The sequence below is a fragment of the Orycteropus afer genome, unplaced genomic scaffold, assembly GCF_000298275.1.
Source record: "Orycteropus afer afer isolate SDZICR_OR568_19922 unplaced genomic scaffold, OryAfe1.0 scaffold00053, whole genome shotgun sequence".
NCBI classification, from domain to species: Eukaryota; Metazoa; Chordata; class Mammalia; order Tubulidentata; family Orycteropodidae; genus Orycteropus; species Orycteropus afer.
Genome location: NW_006921640.1, coordinates 5391449 through 5417647, shown reverse-complemented (window position 1 = coordinate 5417647; position 26199 = coordinate 5391449). Strand labels below are relative to the sequence as shown.

The 26199-nt window shown below is 37.1% G+C and overlaps 1 protein-coding gene across 1 annotated transcript in view; it reads left to right on the top strand.

The window, feature by feature from the left end:
* HMBOX1 (homeobox containing 1) overlaps positions 1–26199 on the top strand; it is a 162712-nt gene that overhangs the window by 77212 nt on the left and 59301 nt on the right. Inside the window, exon 4 of the mRNA XM_042780670.1 lies at positions 15853–15963. Within this exon, the coding sequence (XP_042636604.1) occupies positions 15853–15963 (111 nt within the window). The remainder of the gene's footprint in view (positions 1–15852; positions 15964–26199) is intronic.

Genomic DNA, 26199 nt, shown 5'->3' with positions numbered 1-26199 from the left:
AGCACTAATAAGTTTTTGTTGGAAAAAACCTTTTGGTGAAGAACATGGGCAACTGAAAGTTAAATGAAAAATACAGAACATAGATACTGTCTGTAAAGGAGCAAAGAGAGACCTTTTAGGGCGCATAGAAATAACATATCTTTATTTGTGTGGTAGTTACATGGATATATACATTTGTTGAAACTCACTACTACTTCTTATTATTTTTTTAATGTAAAATATACCTGAATTGAAAATAAAAATACAGAACTTAGGAATAGAAAACTGGAAACTTTGTGTTGAACCTTGAATCTCTTTAAACATAGAGCTGGACAAAAACTATGGGAATTAAGAATTCTGAATGTACTATAAATGTTTTTGTTAGTTGTCAGTTCTGACACATAGCATTCCTGCGTACAGTGGAATGAAACACTATCTGGTCTTGCACTATCCTTATAATCTTTGTTATGGTTGAGTCTATTGTCACAACCACTTTGTCAGTCCATCTCATTGAGCATCTTCTGCTTTCTCACTGACCCTCCACTTTACCAAGCAGGATATCATACTCCACGGACTAGTCCCTTCTGGTAACATGACCAAAGTGCATGAGATGAAGTCTGGATTCTCACTTAAGGCTTAAGGAGCATTCTAGCTATACTTCCTCCAAGACAGATTTGTTTATTCTTATGCCCAAGGTATTTTCAGTATTCTTCACCAGCACCACAATTCAGAAGCATCAATTCTGCTGTGGTCTGTCTTCGTCATTTTCCAGCTTTCACCATGTGTACAAAGCGATTGAAAATATCATGGCTTTGGTTAGGTGCATCTTAGTCTTCAAAGTGACATCTTTGCTGTTTAACACTTTATAAAGGTCTTTTGCACCAGACTTTCTCGTTGCAGTACATCATCTGATTCCTTGACTGCTGCTTCCATTAGTGTTGATTATGGAACCAAGTTATGTGAAATCTGACAACTTCAATCTTTTCTCCATGTATCTTGATGCTGCTATTGGTCCAGTTGTGAGGATTTTCATTTTCTTTATGTTGAGGTGTAATCCATACTGTGGACTGTAATCTTTAATCTTAATCAATAAGTGCTTCAAGTCATCTTCACTTTCAGCAAGCAAGGTGTCATCTCCATATCGTGGGTAGTTAATGACTCCTCCTCTAATCCTGATGTTACTTTCTTCTTCACATAGTCCAGTTTCTTGGATTATTTGATCAGCATACAGATTGAATGAGTATGGTGAAAGGTTGAAATTCTGGGACATACCTTCCTGATTTTAAACCATTCATTATTCCCTTATTCTGTTCAAAAGTACAATTAATAGTTCTGGCATTTCTATTCTTTACAGTGTTACCTGTTATTTGTTATGATCCGCACATTTGAATGCCTTTGCATAGTCAATAAAACACAGGTAAACATCTTTCTGGTATTCTTTGCTTTCAGCCAAGATCCTTCAGACATCAGCAATGATATTTCTCATTCCACACCCTCTTCTGAATCTGGCTTGAATTTCTGGCAGTTCCTCATCATTGCCATGCTGCAACCATTTTTGAATTGTCTTCAGCAAAATTTTACTTGTGTGATAAAATTACATGGTTCATTAATTTCCACATTCTCTTGAATCACTTTTCTTTGGAATGGGCACAAATACGGATCTGTCCCAGTTGGTTCGCCAGGTAGCTGTCTTCTAAATTCTTGGCATAAACAAATGAATGCCTCTAGCATTGCATCCATTTGTTGAAATGTCTCAGTATCTATTCTTCCAGTTCCTAGAGCCATGTTTTTCGCCAATGCCTTCAGAGCAGCTTGGACTTTTTCTTTCAGTAAGATTGTTGTTTGATCATATGCTACCTCCTCAAGTGGCTGACCATTGATCAGTTCTCTTTGCTACAGTGACTCTATGTATTCCATCCATCTTCTTCTGATGCTTCCTGCATCGTTCAATATTTTGCCGATAGAATTCTTCAGTATTGGAACTCGAGGCTTGAATTTTTTCTTCATTTTTTTCTGCTTGAGAAATGTTGAACATGTTCTTCACATTTGGTTATCTAATTCTATGTCTTCGCACATTTCATTATAATATTTTATTTTGTCTTCTCCAGCCACCCTTTGGAATTTTCTGTTCAGCTCTTTTATTTCGTTATTTCTTCCATTTGCTTTAGCTACTCCTTATTCAAAAGCAAGTTTCAGAGTCTCTTCTGACATCACATCCATTTTGTTCTTTTCTTTCTTTTTAATGACTTTTTTGCTTTCTTCATGTATTGTGTTCTTAATGTCATCCCTCAACTCGTCTGGTTTTCAGTCATTGGTGTTCAGTTCATCAAATCTATTCTTCAGATGGTCTGTAGGTTCAGGTAGGATATAATCAGTTATTTTGGTTCTTGCGGACTCGTTTTAATTTTCTTCAGCTTCAACTAGATTATAAATGTTTGTTGTTGTTGTCATTAGGTGCCATCAAATCATCTCCGACTCATAGCGACCCTATGCACAGCAGAATGAAACGCTGTCCGGTCCTGTGCCAGCCTCACAAAAATGTTTACTGTATAAAAATACCTTGCAAATGTCAAGAGTTGGTTGCAAAGACTAGGATGGAAGATGGGTAGAGTAAAATGTGTATTAGTTATCTTATTGATGCATAAAAGTTAGCAACTTTAGCTATAATCCTTTATCTCACTCAGTTTCTAAAGGTAAAGAATCAAGGAATATCTTAAGTAGGTCATTGTGGTCCAATATCTCATGAGATTATAGTTATCTAAAAGCTTGAATGGGGCTAAAGGATCCTCTTCCAAGATTGCTCGCCTGCATGGCTGTAAGAAGGCTTCAGTGTCTTACTAGATTGACTTGTTCATAGGACCGCTTAAGTGTCCTCATGACATGGATTTTGGGTTCCCCCAGTACCAGTGATCTAAGAGAGAGAGCAAGGTAGAAGTCATTCCTTTCATGACCTCAGAAGTCACATAGTATCATTTCTGCCATCATCTATTAGTTGCACATAACAACCCTGCTCCAGTGGAGGAGGACATTCCACAAAGATGGGAATACCAGAAGAGAGGGTTTTATTGGGGGTTAACTTGGAAGTGGGCTACTTCAGTATGCTAATTTTCTCCTCTTTCTTAGCCAGGAGCCATTCCTCCCCCATTGATAACAGGTAGATTCAGATTCATAGTGACCCTATAGAACAGAGCGGAACTGTCCCATAAGGTTTCCAAGACAGTACATATTTATAGAAGCAAACTACCACATCTTTCTCCCACAAAGCAGATGGTGGGTTCAAACTACTGACTTTTTGGTTAACAGCCAAGTGCTTTAACCACTGTGTCATCAGGGCTCATATAGGAGCCATTAGATAGTTTCTAAAAGTCAAAACAATGATGCTTCTAACCTTGTAATGTTTTTGAATAATTCTTTTTCTTTGTTTTGGAAGGTTTTTTTTGGGACTTCGTTTCCTGTTTCTGCTATCATCTGCTATCAGACATTTACTTAAGTGTTAGTTGATCTTTCATTTTCATTCTAGTTTAAAACTTTTTTTTTTTCTTTTTACCCTCTAAGTAGAATTTTGTGTACCTCAAACTTTATTTGCATTTAAATTCTCAAAGATGTCTGAATTTTTTTTTAAATTCCCTGTTCTCCTCTCTCCTAGCCCTTGCTAACCACTAATCTTTTGTCTTAATGGATTTGTCTATTCTAGATTTTTCCTAAAAATGAAATCATATAATAAATTTTTCTTTTGTCACGGTTAAGGCAAACTAAATTTATTATTTTTAGTTTTAAAATTTCTGTTTATAGTATGATCTCATCAATCATTTCTTCATAATCTATTAATTTATGCTTGAGGTAATCATGAAATGAGTGTTGTTATTTCTAAGTGCTAAGAATTTGGGTGGGTGTGTGAGTTTTTTAAAACAATTTCTTAATATTTCCTTCTGAATTGTTAAGATTTTTCTATAGGGAGCATGTATTATGTTTACGAATAGAAATTTAGACTTTCTAAAAACTATTTCATAATATTCCATAATGTTGAAGATACAGGGAAAATTCTTACCACTATTAGCGCATAAAATTGGGTACATTCTCCTTTCTTGGACAGTTTGTTAGGAATTTTGGTCTGAATTTTGGTAGTATAATTTCTGCTTTTACACTATGAGTAAAAATTTTTATTCCTGTGAATCTGCCCTGAAGAATTATTTCATGTGCTTAAAATATGTATAAGGTGTTCATTGCATTGTTTATAATGGTAAAACATTAGCAACAACTGAAATCTCTAATAATTGGATAAATGTTTAATTATGATATGTTGGTTATATAGAATACCAGGTGGTCATTAGAATGAAGAAGATTCCTAGTATTTATTCCGCATGAGAAAATGTCAAGACAGTATGTAAGAAAAGTATATTACTGTCTATAGAAAGAAAGTAGATGTGTGTATGTGTGTGTATACACATACATGCACATGTTTGTGTATGAAATTCATAGGAACAAGTCTGAAAGGATTTATACTCAAGTAATCAAGTATATCTCTTGTATAGGTAATAAGGAAAAAGGTCAGAAAGGACATGGAGACAGTGTCATCTGACCTACTCTAACTTCACAAGAGGGAAGGAGGTTCCAGAACAACATCAGCAGCCCAAAGCTGATGATTCCTATGAGGTAGAGGTCACACATGCCTCCACCCTCCATCCTTTTTACCAATTCTGACACCAATCCTCCATCTCATTGCTCTCTCTAATTATCTACTGGGTTCAATAATTTATTGCATTGGCCACACAGAACTCACAGACAATACTCAGGATTATGGGATTTATTGGAGAAGGAACAGGTTACAATTCAGGATCAGAAATGACTCAGGATACAATTCTTCAGTCAGATCAGCTTCTTCTAACCTGTGCCATAGACACACTTCTCTCTGGCCTTGGCTTCTGCTCAGGCAAGTGTTACATAGCTCTTTTAGCTCTGCCAATAGGCACTGCACTCTTCCAGCAAGCCTCCTGCCCAAAGGCACTCAGCTTTGCTGCATTGGTGAGGAAGCCCACCTGTCTCATGCCAGTCTCTTGGTTCTGCTGCAACCATCTTCCTGCCATCTCTCTGTTAAATGTTGTGGCTCTGTCTCTCTCTGTTTCCTGAGTCAGGGAGGTCCAGTGCAGGAATCTTGGGTCTAAGAATGTACTCTTCTTTCTTGATGGTAGTGAGATTCCCCCCCTCTGCCTCTAGGATGGCTCATTTTAAGCCTAGAGGGATGTCAAAACTGACTAATCCCCACATTTGGGTTCCATATACCTTATATCCATGGTCCCACCCCTACAATGGTACCATGCACCTCATTTACATTATTAACAAGCTAACCTCTTGTGGGCCAGGCCACAAGCACTTCACATTTGCATTAAAAAAAAAAAAAAAAACACCAACAGAGCAATCCACTGCCATCAAGTTGATTCCAACTCATAGCAACCCCCACTGAGTTTCCAAGGCAGTAAATCTTTACAGAAGTAGATTGCCCAGGCTTGCTTATGCTGAGTGGCTGGTGGGTTTGAACCACCAACCTTCTAGTTAGCAATCAAATGCTTTAGGCGCTTTGCTACCAGAGTTTACATTTGTATGTTGTTGTTGTTGTTGTTATTTGCCGTCGAGTCGGCCCCGACTCATAGCGACCCCTCCTTGGGTTTCCGAGGCAGTATCACTACGGAAGTAGGATTGCCCAACCTTCCTTCCGAGGAGTGGCTGGTGGGTTTGAACCGCCAGCCTTCTGGTGAGCAGTCAAGTGCCTTAGCCACTATGCTACCAGAGCTCCCTTACATTTGTATAGTCCCACCCAATCATTTGGGGAGTCACAAAGACCATGGCTAGTAACTCACTGCACTTCACTGCAAGAAATATTTATTTCATATGCAAGGTGTTCATTGAATCATTTATAATAGTAAAACATTAGCAACAATGAAAGCTCTAATAATTGGATAAATGTTTAAATTAATTATGATACATTGGTTATATAGAATACCAGGTAGTTACAATGAGGAAGATTTACAATATTCTACATGAGAAAGTTCCAACATATTGCATGAGAAAAATAAGTTACTATGTATGGAAAAACCTCAAGTGTGTGTGTCTGTGTGTGTATGTGTGAAAAGTCTAGATGTATATATATGCACATTTGTATATTAAATGCATAGGATCAAGTGTGGAAAGATTTATACTCAAGTAACCAGAGATAGCTCTAGTTTAGGGAATAAGAGAAAGGGACAGATAGAGGAAGAACTTTTTTCCTCTGTCTATTTATACATTATTTGACTGTTTATAGAGAAGGAATGTTTTAACTTAAATTTTAAAAAATACAACTTGTTGCACTGTGGTAGGTGGATTATAGAAATGAGTAGTTATCAAATAAAAAATTGAAGAAGGATGTTTCACTCTTTCAACTATGATGAAATAATCTTCTGATTTAAAATGACCTAATTTTGAGGATTTTTGCACTTTATGTATCTTAGATGGCTTGGATTTTTGTTTGTTTTGTTTTGTTTTGATCAAAGTTATTATAGTATCTCAGGCAGGAGAGGCAAAGAATCTCCTTGGGAATGGGAGTTGGAGAGAACATGAAGGTATTTTTAGGGAGAGAAATTGATTGGATTTTGTAAGCATGTGGAAGTTGAGAGTGAAATAGAGTAAAAAATGAAATGGACACAGGTAGAAGAGCAGATTTGAGGAAACGGATCATGAAATAAGTTTATTATGCTGAGGTACCTGTGGGGAATTCTCATAGAAGTCTCTAGGAGGTGGTTTGAAACAACAGTCTGGTGCTGTGGAAGTCACTGGCATTTAAATGATATTTTAAATCACAGTTGTTAATAACTGAGATGACAAAGGGAAGAGTGTATAAAAGTTGCTTAAATAAGGAACCTGGGGACATGAACCTACAAGGAGCTAACAAAGCACCCCCCTGAAACGGACAGAAAAGGCACTTAAGTAATTATGTCCAGCATTTCAAGGATGAAGATGATGTGACTGTCTCATTAGTGTCTTATTGTACATACAGTAAAGTTATATGCAGGAAGATGAAACATTTAAGTGTGTTTGTTGTATTCAGGAGTTTGACAAGAATGGGTTATGATGGAGAGCCCTCTAGTGGAAGGGAGTTTGGCATTAGAGGAACTGAAAGGGGCCAAAATGTAAGTGAGGTCAGAAAACAATGTGAATGAAGCTGACATGAAGGCTTTTTTTTCTTCATACTTAGAATAAAATATGATTACTTCCTTATTAATCATAGTTAGTCTCTCAGTGTATGAAGGTTATATGTAAATTGCTTTGGTAACCGGTGAAAGATAAAAAGAGGTTTTTGAGGAGGTACATTAGTGGAGATGACATTTCCTTCAGCCCTGAGAGGTAGGAAGAGAGAAGTTAAGAACTTTTCTTCCAAGGAGAAGTACCAAAGCTGCCAGCAAGAAGCTCTTTTAAACTCAACTGAAGTTCCAAAGACATGTATTAACTCCAGAAGGAATAAAACCAAAACTAAACTCACTGTCATCAAGACAGTTCTGACTCATAGCGACCCCCTTTGGGTTTCCAAGGTGGTAAATCTTCATGGAAGTAGATTGCCCAGTTTTCCTTCCATGGACTGGCTGGTGGGTTTGAACTGCCAACCTTCTGGTTAGGAGTCAGATGCCTTAGGCACTACAACACCAGCAGACATGTCAACTCAAAGATAAGAATACAGGATGAGTTAAACAAACCTTACCTACCAATACACTGCTCACTAAGAAAAATCACTGAACGTGTTATCATTGTGCGTATTTGTTTTTTATAGTTCCTCTTCTGGAAAATCTATCTGCTTCATTATTTTGTTTTCTACATTTATTGTATGGAAACTGAAATTAGATTTATAAGGAAGAAGCTCTTACAGTTTGTCTCTTCATACATATACTAGACAGAACAATATTCTTCCTCTGCCTTTGTTTTATGACAATAGTTAAGTATAGCAAACTGTCAAACAACTAGTAACATTGCTTAACTGTGAAGGTAAACTTTTTTTTTTTTTTTTTTACCTCTGCGTTATTTAACTTAATGTAATGATACACTTGTTTACAAAAACAACAAATAAGATATGTAGTATTAAGGGCAATAGCTAAAAATTTTAGAAGTTAAATTAAAACATATTTGTAGAAAGGTCAAGAAAACGCTTGAGGTATACATGTAGGAAGAATCTGCCATTATAAATTTCTTGTTCATCTTTTGGTTGTATAAATATATATTCATAAAATACATTTTATGTATTCATAAAATACTCTATGTCATGGGCATCTTTCCATATTAATATTTATCCATGTACTTTTTTTTTTTTTTTAGATTTTCTGTTTCTAATTCAGTTCAATATATCTTTAGACATTAAAATGAAGCTGCCACAATGACTTTCAGGAGCAAGAGTAGGTTGGAAAGTAGAATGAAATCTTACGTATTTACAGAACCAAGTAAACACACTCATATAACCATCACCCAGATCAAAATAATAAGCAATGTGCATCACCCCATAAATCTCTGTTATACTATCTTTTAGTAATTCACCTTCTTCCCTCAAACCATGTTTTTGTTGTTATGTACCATCGAGGAGGCTCTGACTTGTAGGGACCCTATGTGCAACAGAATGAAACACTGCCTGATTCTGTGCCATGCTCATAACCTTTACTATGCTTGAGCCCATCATCTCAGCCACTGTGTCAATCCATCTCATTGAGGGTCTTCCCCTTTTTTGCTGACCTTCCACTTTACAAAGTGTCCTTCTCCAGGGAATGGTCTGTTCTAAGAACGTGGCCAAAGTAAGTGAGTCTGGCTGTTCTCGCTTCCAAGGAGCATTCTGGGTGCACTTCTTCCAAGACAGATTTGTTCATTCTTCTGTCAGTCCATACTTTTATTATTCTTTGCCAACACCACAACTCAAAAGCATCAGCTCTTCTTCCATCTTCCTTATTCATTGTCCAGCTTTTACATGCATATGGGGCTATTGAAAATACCATGGCTTAGGTTAGGTGCATCTTAGTCTTCAAAGAGATATCTTTGCTCTTCAGCACTTTAAAGAGGTCTTTTGTAGCAGATTTGCCCAATGTAATATGTCATCTGATTTCCTGACTGCTGCTTCTGTTGGTGGTGTTTGTGGAATCAAGTAATCTTTGACAACTTCAGTCTTTGCTCCACTAACTGTGATGCTGCTTATTGGTCCAGTTGTGAGGATTTCTTTTTCTTTGTGTTGAAGTGTAATCCATACAGCAGACTGTAGTCTTTAATCTTCACCAGTAAGTCCTTCATGTCATCATTACTTTCAGTTGGCAGGGTTATTATGTTGTCTGCATATCACAGGTTGTTAATGAGTCTTCCTCTGATTCTGATACTACGTTCTTCTTTGTATAGTCCAGCTTCTCAGGTTATTTGCTGAACATACAGATTGAATAAGTATTGTGAAAGGATGCAGTCCTGATGCGCAACCTTCCTGATTTTAAACCATGCAGTATCACCTTTTTCTATTTGAACGACAGCCTCTTGGTCTATGTGCAAGTTCCCCATGAGCACAATTAAGTGTTCCAGAATTCCTGTTCTCAGTGTTATCCATAATTTGTTATGATCCACACGGTCAAATGCTTTTGCGGAGTCAATAAAACACAAGTAAACATCTTTCTGGTATTCTTTGCTTCCAGCCAAGATCCATCTGATATCAGCAATTATATATCTTGTTCCTCGTCCTCTTCTGAATCCAACTTGCATTTCTGAAAGTTCTCCGTAATTACACTGTTGCACCCATTTTGAATTATCTTCACCAAGATATTACCTGAATGTGATATTAATGATATTGTTTGATAATTTCCATATTCTGTTGGATCACCTTTCTTTAGAATGGGTGCAAATATGGATCTGTTCTAGTCAGTTGGTCAAGGGGCTGTCTTCAGATTTCTTGGCATAGATAAGTTAAGTGTGGCATCAGTTTCTTGAAACATCTCAATGGATATTCTGCCAATTCCTGGAGCCTAGTTCTTCACCAATTCCTTCAGTGCATCTTCTACTTCTTCCTTCAATACCATTGGTTCTTGATCATATGCCATCTCTTGAAATAGGTAAATATTGACCAGTACTTTTTGGTACAGTGACTCTGTGTATTCCTTCCATCTTCTTTTGATGTTTCCTGCATCATTCAATATTTTGCCCATGGAATCTTGCAGTATTGCAAATTGAGGCTTGATTTTTTTTTCTTCAGCTCTTTCAGTTTCAGAAATGCTGAGCATGTTCTTTCCTTTTGGTTTTCTAACTCCAGGTCTTTGCAGTTTTCTTTATAATAATTGACTTTGTCTTCTCAAACTACTCTGAATCTTCTGTTGAGCTCTTTTATCTTACCATATTTTCCATTTACTTTGGTTACTCTCCATTCAAGAGCAAGTTTCTGAATCTCTAATGACATCCATTTTGGTCTTTTCTTCCTTTCCTGTCTTTTTAATGACCTTTTGCTTTCTTCAGATGAGATATTCTTGATGTCATCCCACAGTTTGTCTGGTTTTTGGTCATTGGTGTTCAATGCATCAAATCTGTTCTTCATATGGTCTCTAAATTCAGGTGGGATATATATAATCAAGGTCATATTTTGGCTCTTGTGGACTTGTTTTATTATCATCAGCTTCAGCTTGAACTTGTATATGGCCAATTGGTCTGTTCCACCATCAGCTCCTGGCCTTATTTTTGGCTGAAGATACTGAGCTTCTTCATTGCTTCTTTCTGCAGATGTAGTTGATCTGGTTCTTGTGTATTCCATCCAGTGAAGTCCATGTGTATAGCCGCCATTTATGTTGCTGAAAAAAGATATATGCAGTGAATAAGTCAGTCTTGAAAATTCTATCATGTGATTCTGACATTATTTCTATCACCAAGGCCATAGTTTCTAACTAGTGGTGATTCTTCTCTGTTTCCAACTTTTGCATTCCAGTTACCAGTAATCATCAGTACATCTTGATTGCGTGTTTGGTCAATGCCAGGCTGCAGAAGTTTGTAAATATCTTCAGTTTTTCTTATCTTTGGCTTTGGAGATTGGTGCATAAATTTTAGTAATAGTAGTATTAACTGGTCTTCCTTTATAGGTATATGGATATTATTCTCTCACTGACAGCGTTGTACTTCAGGATAGATTTTGAAACATTCTTTGTGACGGTGAATGCCACTCCACTCCTCGTTAGTTTGTCATTCCCAACATAGTAGATCATATGCTTGTCTGATTCAGAGTAGCCAAAACCAGTCCATCAGGTCACTAAACCAACCAAAAACCAAACTCACTGCCATCAAGTTGATTCCTACTGATGGCAACCCCCTTTGGGTTTCTGAGTTGGTAAATCTTTATGGAAGTAGATTACTCAGTCTTCCTTCTGTGGAGTGGCTGGTGGATTTGAACTGTCAACCTTCTGGTTAGCAGGCAAATGCCTTAGGCACTATGACACCAAAGTTCCCTTTGTACATTCCATATTCCAGTTATTAATGGATGTTTGCAGCTGTTTCTTCCCATTTTGAGTTGTGCTCCACCAGTAAATGGAGGTCCCGAAAGGTATACTCTATCCACGTCAGTAAGATTGACTCTACTTTGAGTTGGCAGCTCTTCCCTAGTCATATTTTGAGTGCCTTCGACTGAGGGGCTTATCTTCCGACACTGTGTCAGACAGTGTTTCTGGGCTGTTCATAAAGTTTTCCAGTAATACATCAGACAGTGTTTCACTTTTATTCATAAAAGTTTTCACTTGCTAGTACTTTGAGAAGTGGATGGCTCTTTCCTTTTTCTGAGTCTGTCTTAGTCTGGAAGCTCTGCTGAAACCTGTATACCATGGGTGACCCTGCTGATATTTGAAATACCAGTGGCATAATCTCCAGCTTTATAGCAACATATAAGCCACCACAATTTGACAAACTGACAGACAAGTGGTGGCCCCAAACCATAGGTAATCATTATTCACATTTCCATATATATAGATTAGTTGTGCCTGTGTTCTTGAATTTATATAAATTGAATCATACAGTTATACTAATTTGTGTCTCGCTTCTTTTAGTCAACCTTATTTTTGTGGGGTTTCTCCATGTGGTTGCATTATAGTAGTTTGTAGTTTCCATTGTATAGTGTTCTGTAGTAAAATGCATGAATACAGCAATGTATGCATTCTTCTATTGATGAACATTCCAGTTGTTTGGGTTTTGGGCCTATAGAATAATGCTGGCATGAGCATTGCATACATGTCTTTTAAACATTTTTATTGTGTATGTACACATTTCTGTTGCCTATATACTAAGGAGCTCTGGTAGCATAGAGGTTAAGGCACTTGACTGCTAACCAGAAGGCTGGCAGTTCAAATCCACCAGCCACTCCTCAGAAGAAAGATGGGCAATCTACTTCCGTAGTGATACAGCCTCGGAAACCCAAGGAGGGGTCGCTATGAGTCGGGTCCGACTCTATGGCACATAACAACAACAACATATACTAAGGATCTCTGGTAGCATAGTGCCTAAGGGACTTGACTGCTAACCAGAGGCTGGAGGTTCAAACCCACCAGCTACTCCTCGGAAGGAAGGCTAAAGGTCTGCCTAGTATTTTATCATGTGAATAGATGATAATTTAAACCAATCTCCATTTGATGGCCATTTAGCTTTTTCTTCCCTCCCCTACTATAACAGAGCCCCAGAATCTGGACAGCTCTAACATTTAAAGGGCTCTGTGGATTGCTCTCTGTGTGATCTGTGTTAGCAAAATTTAATGTAGAAATTACCAGAGCCAATATATTCTTTTAAACAGATTTTCCTTAAATTCCTTCTGTTTTTAAAGAATCCATATAAAATACTTATTTTCTTCACAGGGAAAGGAGTTTTGATTTCATGCTGGTAGACAATTTCTTAACTATTGCTTAAAAGTAATGTAAAAAATAGCCAAAAGATGGAAACAACCTAGGTGTCCATCAACTGAGGAATGGATACCCAAACTATGGCACATACACACAATGGGATACTATGCAACCCTAAAGAATAACATAGAATCTGCAAAAGACCTCATAAGGTAGATGAACTTGGAGGATATTATGCTGAGTGAAATAAGTCAATCATAGAAGGACAAATATTATATTAGTCTGTAATTGTAAAAAGACAAGGAAAGGTTTCTATATGGAAGGAAATTTTCTTTGTTGGTTACCAGAAGTGGGAGGAGAGGGTAGGGAACACTGTTAGATAGGTCAGAGATAAGTGTTGATTTGGGTGAAGAGAAGGCAGTGTACCACATGTGAGTGATCAGCATGGTGGCATTGAGGAAGAGGAAGACAGAGGTACATGGAAGGTGCAGACAACAAAGATGAACCCTTTTGCATACACAGTAATGTGTTGTCAGTGAAGGCAAACACAGGTAGGTGGATAGACAGGCTGAACTACTAGGTATGTCTATGCAGGGGGGGAATGTACCCATGACCATGTATAGGGTTGGCAGACAATGGTTCTACACGTATATTTGTATGTTCTGTAAGAATTCCCAGGTGTATAGTAGAGCTGACAGGAGACAAGGTTGTAGTCACTTCTTGGCCACAGCCAGCTACCAAGAGGGAGTGAGTAGTTGAACCTGTGGTCTTGGGACATAGTTACAGGGGACATCAAGCTCAATTGGCATAACATATTACGCAAAACATTGTTCCACTCCTACTTTGGCAAGTAGCGACTGTTATGTTAAAAGCTTGCGAGCGACCATCTAGGTACAACAATGGGTCTCTCTTTGTCCAGAGCAGAGAAGAATGAAGAAAACCAAAGATTCATGGAAACAATTAGTCCAAGTGACTAGTACATCATGCGATCCTCAGCCTATATGACTGCGAGACCAGAAGAACTAGATGGTGCCTGGCTACCACTGTCAACCACTTGGAGGGGGATCTGTGTAAGAGATCCTGGATAGAGTTGAAGAACAATGTGGAACAAAACTCAAAGTCATTTGGAAAAAAAAGGGGGGGGATGGGGCACCAGGTTTGCTGGTCTGATAGAGCCTGGTGGAACCACTGAGACCATGGCCCCTAGCTGCCCTTCAGGTCTGGAATTGAACCCACACCTGTGACTTCCAGCCAAACAAAAGACAGGCATATGAAGGGAACATTTACACTAGGTAGATAGACTCCTTGAAGAGAACAATCGTGGGAGAAAGAAGAGGTGTTTATGCACAGGGAGACAGCTCAGGGGGCAGGAGTGAATGGAGAGATAGACATAGGGAAGAGGTAACTATCGGAATGATGTGGGAGGGGAGCTGTTGCATTGTGGTAAATTGTAGTCAGTATCATGAGACAAAGTGTATGTGAAATGCTGTATGGAAAGTGAACTTGCTTTGTAAACTTTCACTCAAATCACACACACACATAAAAATACTGTAAAAAATACAAAATTTGAAACTGGACTTTTCATGAAAGCAGTGCTAAATACAGCTGATTTATTTTTCCAGAACAATTTGCATTCTCTAAGAAGAAACAGATAGTGCCAGCTGCCAACACCTTCAACATTTGAATTACTTAAGTTATTAACTTTTTAATAAAAATAAAATAATAATAGTTATTTAAATTATTAATTTTTAGTAAATTATTTTACCCCTTGAAAGATGATTCCAGTTTGAGAACATTGCTTCCCACTTCTTAGGTTTGACACTCTCCTCCCTCATCTCTGCAAATTTTCTTTCAGCATAGGTTTATTAAAGTATGTGAAAATATGCTTGCTTTTAGTGAGTTAAGTGTGATCACCTGACCTCCTGTGTCTTCTTATGTTAGAGGGTGTGATTACTTCATTATAACCACATTTCCTGGTGTGTATTACAGGTTTAAACAGGTATTGGCCCAGGTGATACTCAGTAATACCCAGTTACCATAAGTAATTCTTTGAGAGGATATAGATATTATTAACCCCATATGATAGCTGAATGGTCATTTTGAAAGTGTCTTGTGGGCTTATATGACAGTTTGGATTTTCTGATTAACCTTTGCTTATGCCAGTTTTATGTTGTATTATTCATTTTTGCAATAGCTATAATGAATGAACATGTGATTCTCATACGAGAAAGGTGAAAATATGTAAGATGTCTCCCCGCCCCCATGTGAATGTTGTTCTCCTTAATTACTGTCCAGAGCTTCTTGATGGCAGCAGACAGCTATTACTTTATAGTCTGTTCATTTTTTTCTTAAGCATATGCATTGGAAGACTGTCTTTAGCTCTTGAAATTTCTTAAGTGATCATATTTCAGAATAACTTTAAAAGTCTGCCAATCCTTTGTTATCCATCCAAACTATGGCACATACACACAGTGGAATACTATGCAACCCTAAAGAATAATGTGTGGTAACACATCTAAAAATGCCCAAATGAGTTAACAAATAAGGCAGAAACCTTATTGATGACAGTATTTTCAATGACCTCTTCATTCTCAACCCCTCAATCTTTTTACCATTATTAATACTGAGTAGCAGAACTTGCTAACTTGATTTTTTTCTTTTCAGTTTCTGGTAAAAGTTCTAACATTCTGAAAGGGGGTAGGCAGGGTGGTTGAAGGAGCACAGAAATTATCAACTTCTGACAAATAACTATTACTTAGGAATCTTGGACCTGATTTGAAAATTGATATTAGAGATCACTGTCAAATCTTGATTAATAAAATGCTTTAACCTCTCATTGATTATTTCTGAGTGTATCCTAATCAATGAAGCCAACCTTTGCAAAGAAGCCCAATATTTAAAAGTTCACTCAAGTTACAGCTTCCTTTTGAATAACACAGAGAATAAAGTACTCAGTAACCTAGAACTAACAGAACTCCCTTTAACTTCACTTTAATTTCAGTAGTTCCCAAAAGCTGTTTCTCTTTCTTTTTAGGTATTAGTCAGAGCCGGATCTCTCATTGGCTTTTGCAGCAGGGATCAGACCTGAGTGAACAGAAGAAGAGGGCATTTTATCGATGGTATCAACTTGAGAAGACAAACCCAGGTAAATTTTTTTTTAATTGCATTTGAAACAAGACAAATATATTTATATTGAATCAATCTGCTGGCTTGTCTTCAGTAAGGTGGTTTCATAAACCTTACTGGTGTTCTTTTATGCAAAAAAACACTGTTTACTGTAAAGCTTAAGCCCTAGTTGTAATAAAATTTAGCTTATTATCTAGTCATTTCCCTACACCCTCCAAGGTGTCTCTTTGCTTCCAGGTTATATGCTATTTCTAACCATAAATTGAAAGAAAGATCATGATTGTCAGTGGTTGATATTTTCCATAATTCTAGGTTCACACTTAAGATCCCCTGTCCTTTTTTGAATTTCTTGCTTTAATTAGTAATAAAAATTTAATATTTTTATTTAGTTCATGCTCTATCATAGCCAATAAACTCTGCTAGGAGCTCTGGTAGCATAGTGGCTAAGTCACTTGACTGCTAACCAGAAGGCTGGCGGTTCAAACCCACCAGCCACTCCTCGGAAGGAAGGTTGGGCATTCCTACTTCCGTAGTGATACTGCCTCGGAAACCCAAGGAGGGGTCGCTATGAGTCGGGTGCCGACTCGATGGCAAACAACAACAACAATGATTTCTTGTTTCTAATTCAGTTGAATGTATCCTTAGACATTAGGATGACTTTCAGGAGCAGGAGTAGTTTGGAAAGTAGAATGAAATCTTAAGGGAAAAGAAGATCACAAAAATCTTTGTATCTAAACTTACCAGAAATAAGTAACATTTATCATAAGATACTTTTGATAAATGATTTATAACATAAAATCTAAAGTAAAGTAAATATCTATAACCATGGATTACACAGATGAGTGGCAATGAGCCTGACCTCAAGTTTTAAGCTTACATTGGAACTCTTTTCTGTAACACCACAGCATTAAGGGTTTTGCTTACAGACTAAATTACCAGTTCAGTATTGGATATCGAATACTTATAATAGCATTGGTTCTGAGGAGAAATAATGTTACAGAGACATATTTTTTTATTATCTGTAATAAAATTGTTTTCAAAGATCACATTCTTAGTTTGAAAGGCCTAGGCAGGAGAAACCAAAAAACTGTATCAACTTCTTTGGAGGGAGTATTTTTTTTTTTAATCTTTCCTATCCTACTTTTTATTTTTATATTTTTTTAAGTATACAAAAAGTTGAAAGATTAACACAATGTCAGATCCGACTCAACAGCACATAACAACAACAACACCTATTTACTTTCTTCTTGAATATAAAAATTAATAACATTTCTTATATTAACTTTATTGATAAAATAAAGAATAAATTTTAAAAGTAAAATAAGTAGGGTAGGTAGTTGGGGTTTTTGCTGTACCATTTGAAAATAAGCTATAAGCCTCATAACTCAAAGCTGTCGAGTCAGATCCAACTCATAGTGACCCCTCCTTGGGTTTCCGAGGCAGTTCCTTTTGAAGAGTGGCTAGTGGGTTTGAACCATCAGTCTTCAGGTTAGCAGTCAAATGCCTTAGGTACTACGCCACCAAGAGTTTAGCATTCATCTCCTAAGAGTAAGGTCAATTGCCAGTATAAACAAAACACAATCCTGTTATCACAACTAAGAAAATTTAAGAGTTAACAATACTTCCATTATCCAGTTTATTCACATTTTTCTAGTTATAAGACTATCTTTTGTACTTTTTTTTCCTTAACTAGAATGCTACTTAGGTTGACAGATTATAATTTGTCATTTTGTCTCTTTAGACTCTTTAATCTGTAATTAGCCACACAAACTTTTTTTTTCCCTCATGGCATAAACTTTCGGAGCATCTAATCAACCGAAGTCTCATAGAGTATTCCACATTCTGGATATATCTATTTCTTCTTGGTGTCAGTAAACTCATTTATTTATTTATTCTTATATTTTTATAAATGAAGTTAGGATTATAGACTTGCTTGGTTGAAATCAGGTTAAAGATTTTTTTTAGTAAGAATACTTCATAGATTATATAGAGGGGCATATATCAATAGCTCATAGAATATATAGAGGGGCATGTATCAATAGCTGTAGTTTATTGAACTATATCAAAAAAATAATTGATATGTGGAAAAGTAAATGTAGTAAAATGGTAGGTAATAGAAGTAAAATTTCACTATAAAATTCTTTCAGCTTTGCTGTATGTTTGGGAATTTTTGTAATAAAACACTGGGAGAAAATACTTTATAGATAGTATTTACTTCCTAGTAGCACATATCACCCAGCACATGTTAGGCAGTAGCACTATTTCTATACTGTGTTAGATCATTTTGTTAAAGTAGTGACCACATTAACAAAATGTCTTCTTCATACTTTGTAAATTATGGGTTGTTGTTGTTGTTGTTATTTGCCGTCGAGTTGGACCCGACTCATAGTGACCCCTCCTTGAGTTTCCGAGGCAGTATCACTACGAAAGTAGATCGCCTCATCTTTCTTCCAAAGAGTGGCTGGTGGGTAGGATACCACTTTTGTTACTGGATGAATATCCTCTTCTCCAGCAACCATTTTACCAATGGTTTTAGCATCCATTGATGATCCTTACATTAATCAGTTATTCTAGTAGAGATTGTAAAATGGGGATTTTCTATCATTCTGTAATTATTTGTTAGCTGAGAGTTTTTCTGTGAACAGGGACTTTCAATTTTAGATACAATATCTAAATATACAAGCAAATCTCTCAAAATAATGACTCACTATTGTAACTACATTTGAAAAAGTAAAAAGAAACAGCTAAAATTAATTTCAATTAATTTTTATTTAACAAATCTATGTTATCACTTCAACATTTAACAATATTTTTCAAATTATTGAGATTTTTATTATTATTGTTATTACTTATACTGAATCTTTGACATATGATACATATTATATACTTAAGGCTCATATCAGTTCCAATCAACCACATTTTAGTTGCTCAATAGCCACATGTGGCTAGTTGCTACCATAAGAGAAAGCCCAGTTTGGGGTATATTATAGTTGAAAGTACACTTTAAACTTAGCTCAAACACACTTTTCCCAATTCACAGCAGAGGAAATTAGATGGAAAAGGACAACAATCTGGCTTCATAGAATAGTTTAGGCTTCGACTAAGTAAACTAGAGCTCCCAAGTAAACAGAGAAGTATACTGAGGGATTTTATAAATCTGGTCACATTCCAGACAATCAGTTGGCTACCAGGAGGACCCCCAAAGAGATTACCAGGATGTTCCATGATGTGTAGGCCAGAGCACTCAAGATTTTAGAGGGCAGGCACTTCTTGACTGTGTCAGACAATAAGCCTGAATATAGAGGTAGCGGTGAACTATACAAAAGAAGGATTTTTGTCTGTTGGTTTTGCACTTAGGACACTGCCTGGCCTATAATCTAATTACAGGTGGTGAGGCTAAATTTCTCTACTGGAATTTCAGGTCTGGGCTTCAATCCCAAGCACGGACTAGAATACCAGGAAAAAAATCACTAGAAATAGGAAGGAGGAATAAGGTTGGAGCTGTCAGGCCAGACCAGCACTGTTGCAGCTGACTTGATAGCCCTTGAGGTCAGTATTGCAGACTGCAGAATACTATTAACAGGATTCCAGTTTTTAGCACTGGAGTGAGTAGTAATCTTCTTCTGAAGCTAGTTTTACCGTTTTTACTGTTTTTAACTTGGGGTTTTTGCTGTACCATTTTAATCTTATTTCCCACTTGAGTTCATCTTGGAACGAGAGCTAGGCTCATCCATCATTGGAAGTTGGAAGAAGTTGGAACTATGGCATCAAAACAGAAAAAATGAAGAAAGGACTAATAGGCTTAATCTAGCTGTTGTTTTGAAACTGCAAGTCTCCTTAATTATATTCATTTGCTTTCCCATTAAGTTGCATTATTAACTCTCTGATTTTGAGACTTTCTACTTCTAATTTGAATATCACATCCATATTGGTTCTGAGTTTCTTCAGTCCAGTTCTATGTAGTGCTTACTTTACAGATAGCTGAAGAGAAGATGGACAATAAGTCCATAATTATCAAGTGGTAGTTATTTTCATTTCTTCAAGAATAATTGGATATTAGGAACTGAAGCCATGCCAGGGATTAGATGATAGAATTTTTCAACACTAATGACTTATTCATTTGGAAATAGCTTTTGTCAACCACATAAATGACTATATACATGACTTCGTAGGATCGAATACAGAGTAATCAAATTGACTATATCTGTGGAAAGAGATGATGGAGAAGCTCAATATCATCAATTAGAACAAGGCCAGGAGCTGATGGCTGAACAGACCATCAGTTGTTCATGTGTAAGTTCAAGCTGAAGCTGAAAAAAACTGAAGTCCACAGGAACCAAAATAAGGCCTTGAGTATGTCCCACCTGAATTTAGAAGACCATCTGAAGAATAGGTATGATTCACTGAACACTAATGACCAAAGACCAGACAAGGTATGGGATGACAGCAAGGACATCATATATAAAGAAAGTAAAAGATGATTAAAAAGACAGGAAAGAAAGTATGAAAGAAAAGACCCAAATGGATATTAGATGAGACTCTGAAAATTGCTCCTAAAGTAAATGGAAGAAATGATGAAGTAAGAGAGTTTAACAAAAGATTTCAAAGGACAGCTTGAGAAGACAAAGTAAAGTATTATAATGAAATGTGTAATGACCTGGAATTAGAAAAACCAAAAGAGAACACACTCAGAGTTTCTCAAGGTGAAAGAACAGAAGAAAAAATTCAAACCTCAAGTTGCAATATTGCAAGTTTCTATGTGGAAAAATGTTAAAAGCCCATCAAAAGAAGGTGAAAGGACTACAGTATCATTAATATCAATAATAGTACAATTTTGCTAAAAACCAAAACCCAACTCCCTGCCACTGAGTCAGTTATAACTCACAGTGACCCCCTTTGGGCTTCTGAGGTGGTAAATCTTTACAGAAGTTTATTGCCCAGTCTTCCTTCCACAGAGTGGCTGATGGGTTTAAATCACCAACCTTCTGTTTAACAGTCCAATGCCTTAGGCACTAGGCCACCAGATCTCCTTCAGAAGTGGCTGCAGCAATAAATCAACAGGGAATTGCCAGAAATTCAAGCTAGATTTAGAAGGTGATGTGGGATGACAGGTATCATTGCTGATGTCAGATGGATCTTGGCTGAAAGCAAAAAATAGCAAAGAGATGTTTACATGTGTTTTATTGACTATGCAAAGGCATTTGACTGTATGGATCATAACAAGGTATGGACAATGTTGTGGAAAGTGGGAGTTCCAGAACATTTAATTGTGCTCATGCAGAGCCTTTATGTAGATGAAGAGGCAGTCTTTCGAATGGAACAGTGGGATGCTGCATATTTTAAAATCAGGAAAAGTGTGTGTTAAGGTTGTATCCTTCCTTTCTCCATACTTATTCAATCTGTATGCTGTGAAAATAATCTGAGAAGCTGGATTATATGAAGACGAACACAGCATCAGGATTGGAGAAAGACTTGTTTGCAATCAGCAATGTGCAGATGGCACAACCTTGCTTAATGAAAGCAAAGAGTACTTGAAGTACTGACTGATGAGTCAAAGACTGCAGCCTTCAGCATGGATTACACCTCAGCATAAGGCAAAAAAAAACAAAACAACTCACTGCCATCGAGTCGGTACCAACTCATAGCGACCTTTCTTTGGATTTCTAAGGCTGTATCTTTACAGAAGTAGATTGCCCAGTCTTCCTTCTGAGGAGTGACTGGTGGGTTTGAACCACCAGCCTTCTGGTTAGCAGTCAGATGCCTTAGGCAGAAACAGAAATCCTCACTCTGGACTGATAAGCAACACCATGATAAATGGAGAAAAAATTTAAGTTGTCAAGGATTCCATTTTATTTGGATCCATGGTCAACGCCCATGGAAGCAGTAGTCAAGAAGTCAAATGACATATTAGTTGGGGCAGATCTGCTGCAAAAGACCTTGTAAAGTATTAAAAAGCAAAGATGTTACCTTGAGGACTAAGGTGCACCTGACCCAAGCCGTGGCATTTACAGTTGTCTCATATGCATGTGAAAGCTGGACAGTGAAGGAGGAAGATCAAAAAAGACTTGATGCATTTGAATTATGGTGTTGGTGAAAAATACTAAACTGTGGACTGGTAGAAGAACAAACAAATCCTTTTTGGAAGAAGTACAACCAAAATGGTACTTAGAAGTAAGCGTGGTGAGACTTTGTCTTATGTACTTTGTACATGTTATCAGGTGGGACCAGTCTCTGAAGAATGACATTGTGCTAGTAAAATTGAGGGTTAGGAAAACAAGGGAAGACCCTTGTTTTGGTTACCTAGTACCACTCTGACAAGAATATACCACAAATGGAATGGCTTGAACAAATAGAAGTTTATTCTCTAACAGTTTGGAGGGTTTAAGTCCGAGTTCAGAGTGCCAGGCTCTAGCGCCTGGGTGAAAGCCCCTCAGCCTTGGCCTTCAACTCTGCCTCCTGCTCCCGGCCCATTGAAGCTAGAGGGTTTTCTTCACTCAGCTGCTGGCTGCTGAGACTGACAAGCCCAAGGTTGACAAGTAAAAAGGCATAGTCCCGATATTACCAAAACACACAGCAGACCGTTAATTCAAGTCCATTAAAAGTCCCAAGGTCGGCAGAGCATGGCAGGCTGCTGAACAACGACATATGCAGCGTTCAAGTGTCCCATAAGCTAGAGACCATACCCCAAGGCTTCTCCTTATATGCAGGAAACAGACCACATCCATAAGGCAGCTACTCAGCTGCTTACAGTAGATTCTACCATGGAGTTGATTACCAGTCTCATCATGGGGAATAACTACCTCCAGCTGCCCAGCCACTCAACCAGGCCCAGCCAAGTTGGCACACAAACTTAACTACCACAACCCTCAACAAGTTGAATTAACACAGTAACTGCAACAATAGGCTCAAACATAGCAATGAGTAAAGATGACACAGGACCAGGCATTGTCTTGTTCTGTTGTTCATTGAGGTCTCTGTGAGTCAGAACTGACTCAGTAGCACCTAAGAACAGTAACAGCAGCAACTGAAATTTAAACAACAAAAAAAAAACCAAACTCACTGCCATTTGAGTTGATTCCAACTCATAGAAACATTTAGGACAGAGTAGAACTGCCTTATAGGCTTTCCAAGGATCTAATTTTAAAGAAGCAGATTGCCCCATCTCTGTTTCATCTTTCAAACTGTTTCATCTTCCTCTTGTGGCATGGCTGGTGGGTTTGAACTGCCAGCTTTTGTTTAGCAAGCAACTGCACCACCATAGTTCCTAAATTGAAATTTATATATTTAAAATTTTTTTATTTGTATTTTAACCTTTAGGAGCTCTGGTAGTATAGTGCCTAAGGCACTTGACTGCTAACCAGAAGGCTGGTAGTTCAAACCCACCAGCCACTCCTTGGAAGGAAGGTTGGGCAATCTACTTGTGTAGTGATACTGCCTCAGAAACCTAAGGAGGGGTCGCTATAAGTTGGGTCCGACTTGATGGCACATAACAACAGCACAACATTTTAACCTTTATTATAAGAACGAATATGGCATAGAGTTATTTGCAGGTAAAATGTAGTTACTGAGTTGACTTTAAAAGAACTTTTCATTTTAATTACAGAATAGTATTGTTTCTTCTTATTCCATGAACACATTGGGGCTACTATGATTTTTGCATAAGATGGGCTAAAATTACATTGATTTCTAAGAATGACTTATCTACTGTAGTCAGTAGTTGCTTAGAGTACTTTAGAATCTTCTTTGTAGTAGTAAGTACAGAAATTATTAGATTCTACCTAAACATGCTGCAGTAGAAAATTGGTTAAATCAATTATAGTATATCTATACAATATAATGATAAAAGTCTGTATAGGTCGTCTGGGAGCTCTGGTAGTGTAGTGCCTAAGGCATTTGACTGCTAACCAGAAGGCTGGTGGTTCCAACCCACCAGCCACTCCTCGGAAGAACACTGGGCAATCTACTCCGTAGTGATACTGCCTCGGAAACCCAAGGAGGGGTCACTATGAGTTGGATCCTACTCAACAGCAGTGAGTTTGATTTATAGCTTGTCTTTTCCCCTTTTCTAAAAGAAAGACTGTTGTCTCTGAATTGGATTTCTATTTGGTGGTATAGAATTTCATAAAGTAAGGTACAAAACAGTATATAGAGTATATTACTATTTGTATAGAGGGAATTTATACATGCATATACACATGTGTACATACACACACGTATGCTCAGACATCTCCTGAAGCCTGTATTAGGAACTGATAGATGGCTTTGTGGAGGGTGAACCAGGTAAGTGGGAGTACAAGGGGTAGGAGGGAGACTGTTCACTATGGAATCTTTTGTTTCTTTCTAAATTTTGTACCATGTACTTATATATTCAAAAATACATATAAAATATAATTAAAGGGACAACAACAAAGTCAATGTGCCATGTTTATAACCAACCAAAAGCAAACCTACTGCCATTGAGTTGATTCCAGCTTATAGTGACCTGTAGGACAGTGTAGAACTGCCCCATAGGATTTCCAAGTCTTTAATCTTTACGGAAGCAGACTGCCACTTCTTTCTTCTGCAGAGCAGCAGGCGGATTTCAACCATTGTCTTTTGGTTAGCAGCCCAACACCAGGGCCCCTTCATTCACCTTGTTAATAGTTTTTAAGATTTAAAAAAACTGAAGAACCTAGATTGATATAGTCTAGATCTGCTACTTTTGAGAGATAGTTAAATAGAAAATAAGATTCCAGTGATTTTTTTTGTAATCTTTATTTCATAAATTTTTTTCTGCCCAAAATAGATGGCTCATCAGAAGAAATACAAGTAATACCATCTTTTTGCATATATTCTGGGAAAAAAATTTTTTAAAGGAAAATCAGAAAATGAAAAAGTACTTTTTTCCTCTGTAAATTTAAACATTTAGAGAACGAACAAAATATGTTTGTACATTCTGTGCCTCTATACCTGGGCCTTAGTGCATTTCTCTCTGCCTACCTTTATTGAAGTTTTCTTTTTCAGCTTCTGCTCTGGATCTATTTCAACGTAGATTCTTCTGAGTTTCTTTTTAAGTGGACTGAGCAAGCAAAGTAAGAGTCGCTATTTAGGTTATTTTTACTGATAATCCAGCAGTTACAGTGTAGTTCTCTGATAAACAGACCCATCAACAGAATTTGCCAGCATGACTCAAAGTCTGCTAAAGCATATCAATAGTGATGGAAGCTCATCAAATACATTTTATCCTGTTTCTTATGAAAACATTTATAAGAAAATGCCTGTTTTTTAAAAGAAGTGAACATTAACTTAAGAATGACTGACATTAAAAGCTTCTTTATTTGATCAAGTTAAGCTCAGTCATCTTTTTCTTTGTCTGATATAGATGTTACTGCGGTAGATAGAGTTTACTGAATTCCTCTTGGCTCATGGCATTGATTCAGCATACTTCTACGTTAAACAATTAAATTAAGTTTGTGAGGAGGGTTAGATAGCAAGAACATGAAGAAAATTTGGAGATCAGAAGTAATGCTTCATCCTTCACTGTCACAGAGTGTCAGAGCCCCAAGGAAATCACATGTGTGACATGGGAGAAGATGAAAAATTACTTTTGGAGATCTAGTTTCTATGGACAGAGTCTTAATGACATGCTTGTTGTCACTCTTTTGTTAGATGATTGTTAAAGGCTTACTAGAGCTAACCCTGATAAGGAAGAAAATTATCATATGTACAAATACAACATTTACCAAAATTTAGAAATCTGTCAGCATGTTATGAGGAGTATTTTTGTTCTTTTTTTATTTTCCTCCTGGGTGTAGATTTGCTAGATGAATATGTAAACTACTTTTTTTTTTTTTTTCAATAGGAGTCCAGATATGTAAAAAATATACATAGCATAGTTTTCCTGTCAGAATCTTTAGCATACTCAGAAAGCCTGTATTTTATTTCATAGGAATTTAAAGTATTATGTACATTGTCTCTGCATTCTAGTATCTTTGAATTTTTCTGTCAGAATCAATAATTTTTAGCCTACCCTTAGATTATTCATGGCTCTCCAACTGTTTCAACTGAAGCAAGATAAAGTAAGGTTTCTAGAACAATCTGTTTGTGTTGGAGTGTTTGCACAGTGCTTCTGCTATTTTTAGCTACTGCCGCATTGAGGAAGAAAAAGGAACAAGAAGAAAAAACTTAAAAAGTAGAGTGATAATATCGTTTTAAATGAAGTATGTTTACAAGTTCGAAATTATCCAGTCTCCACTTCTGTGCATAGATGTTTTGA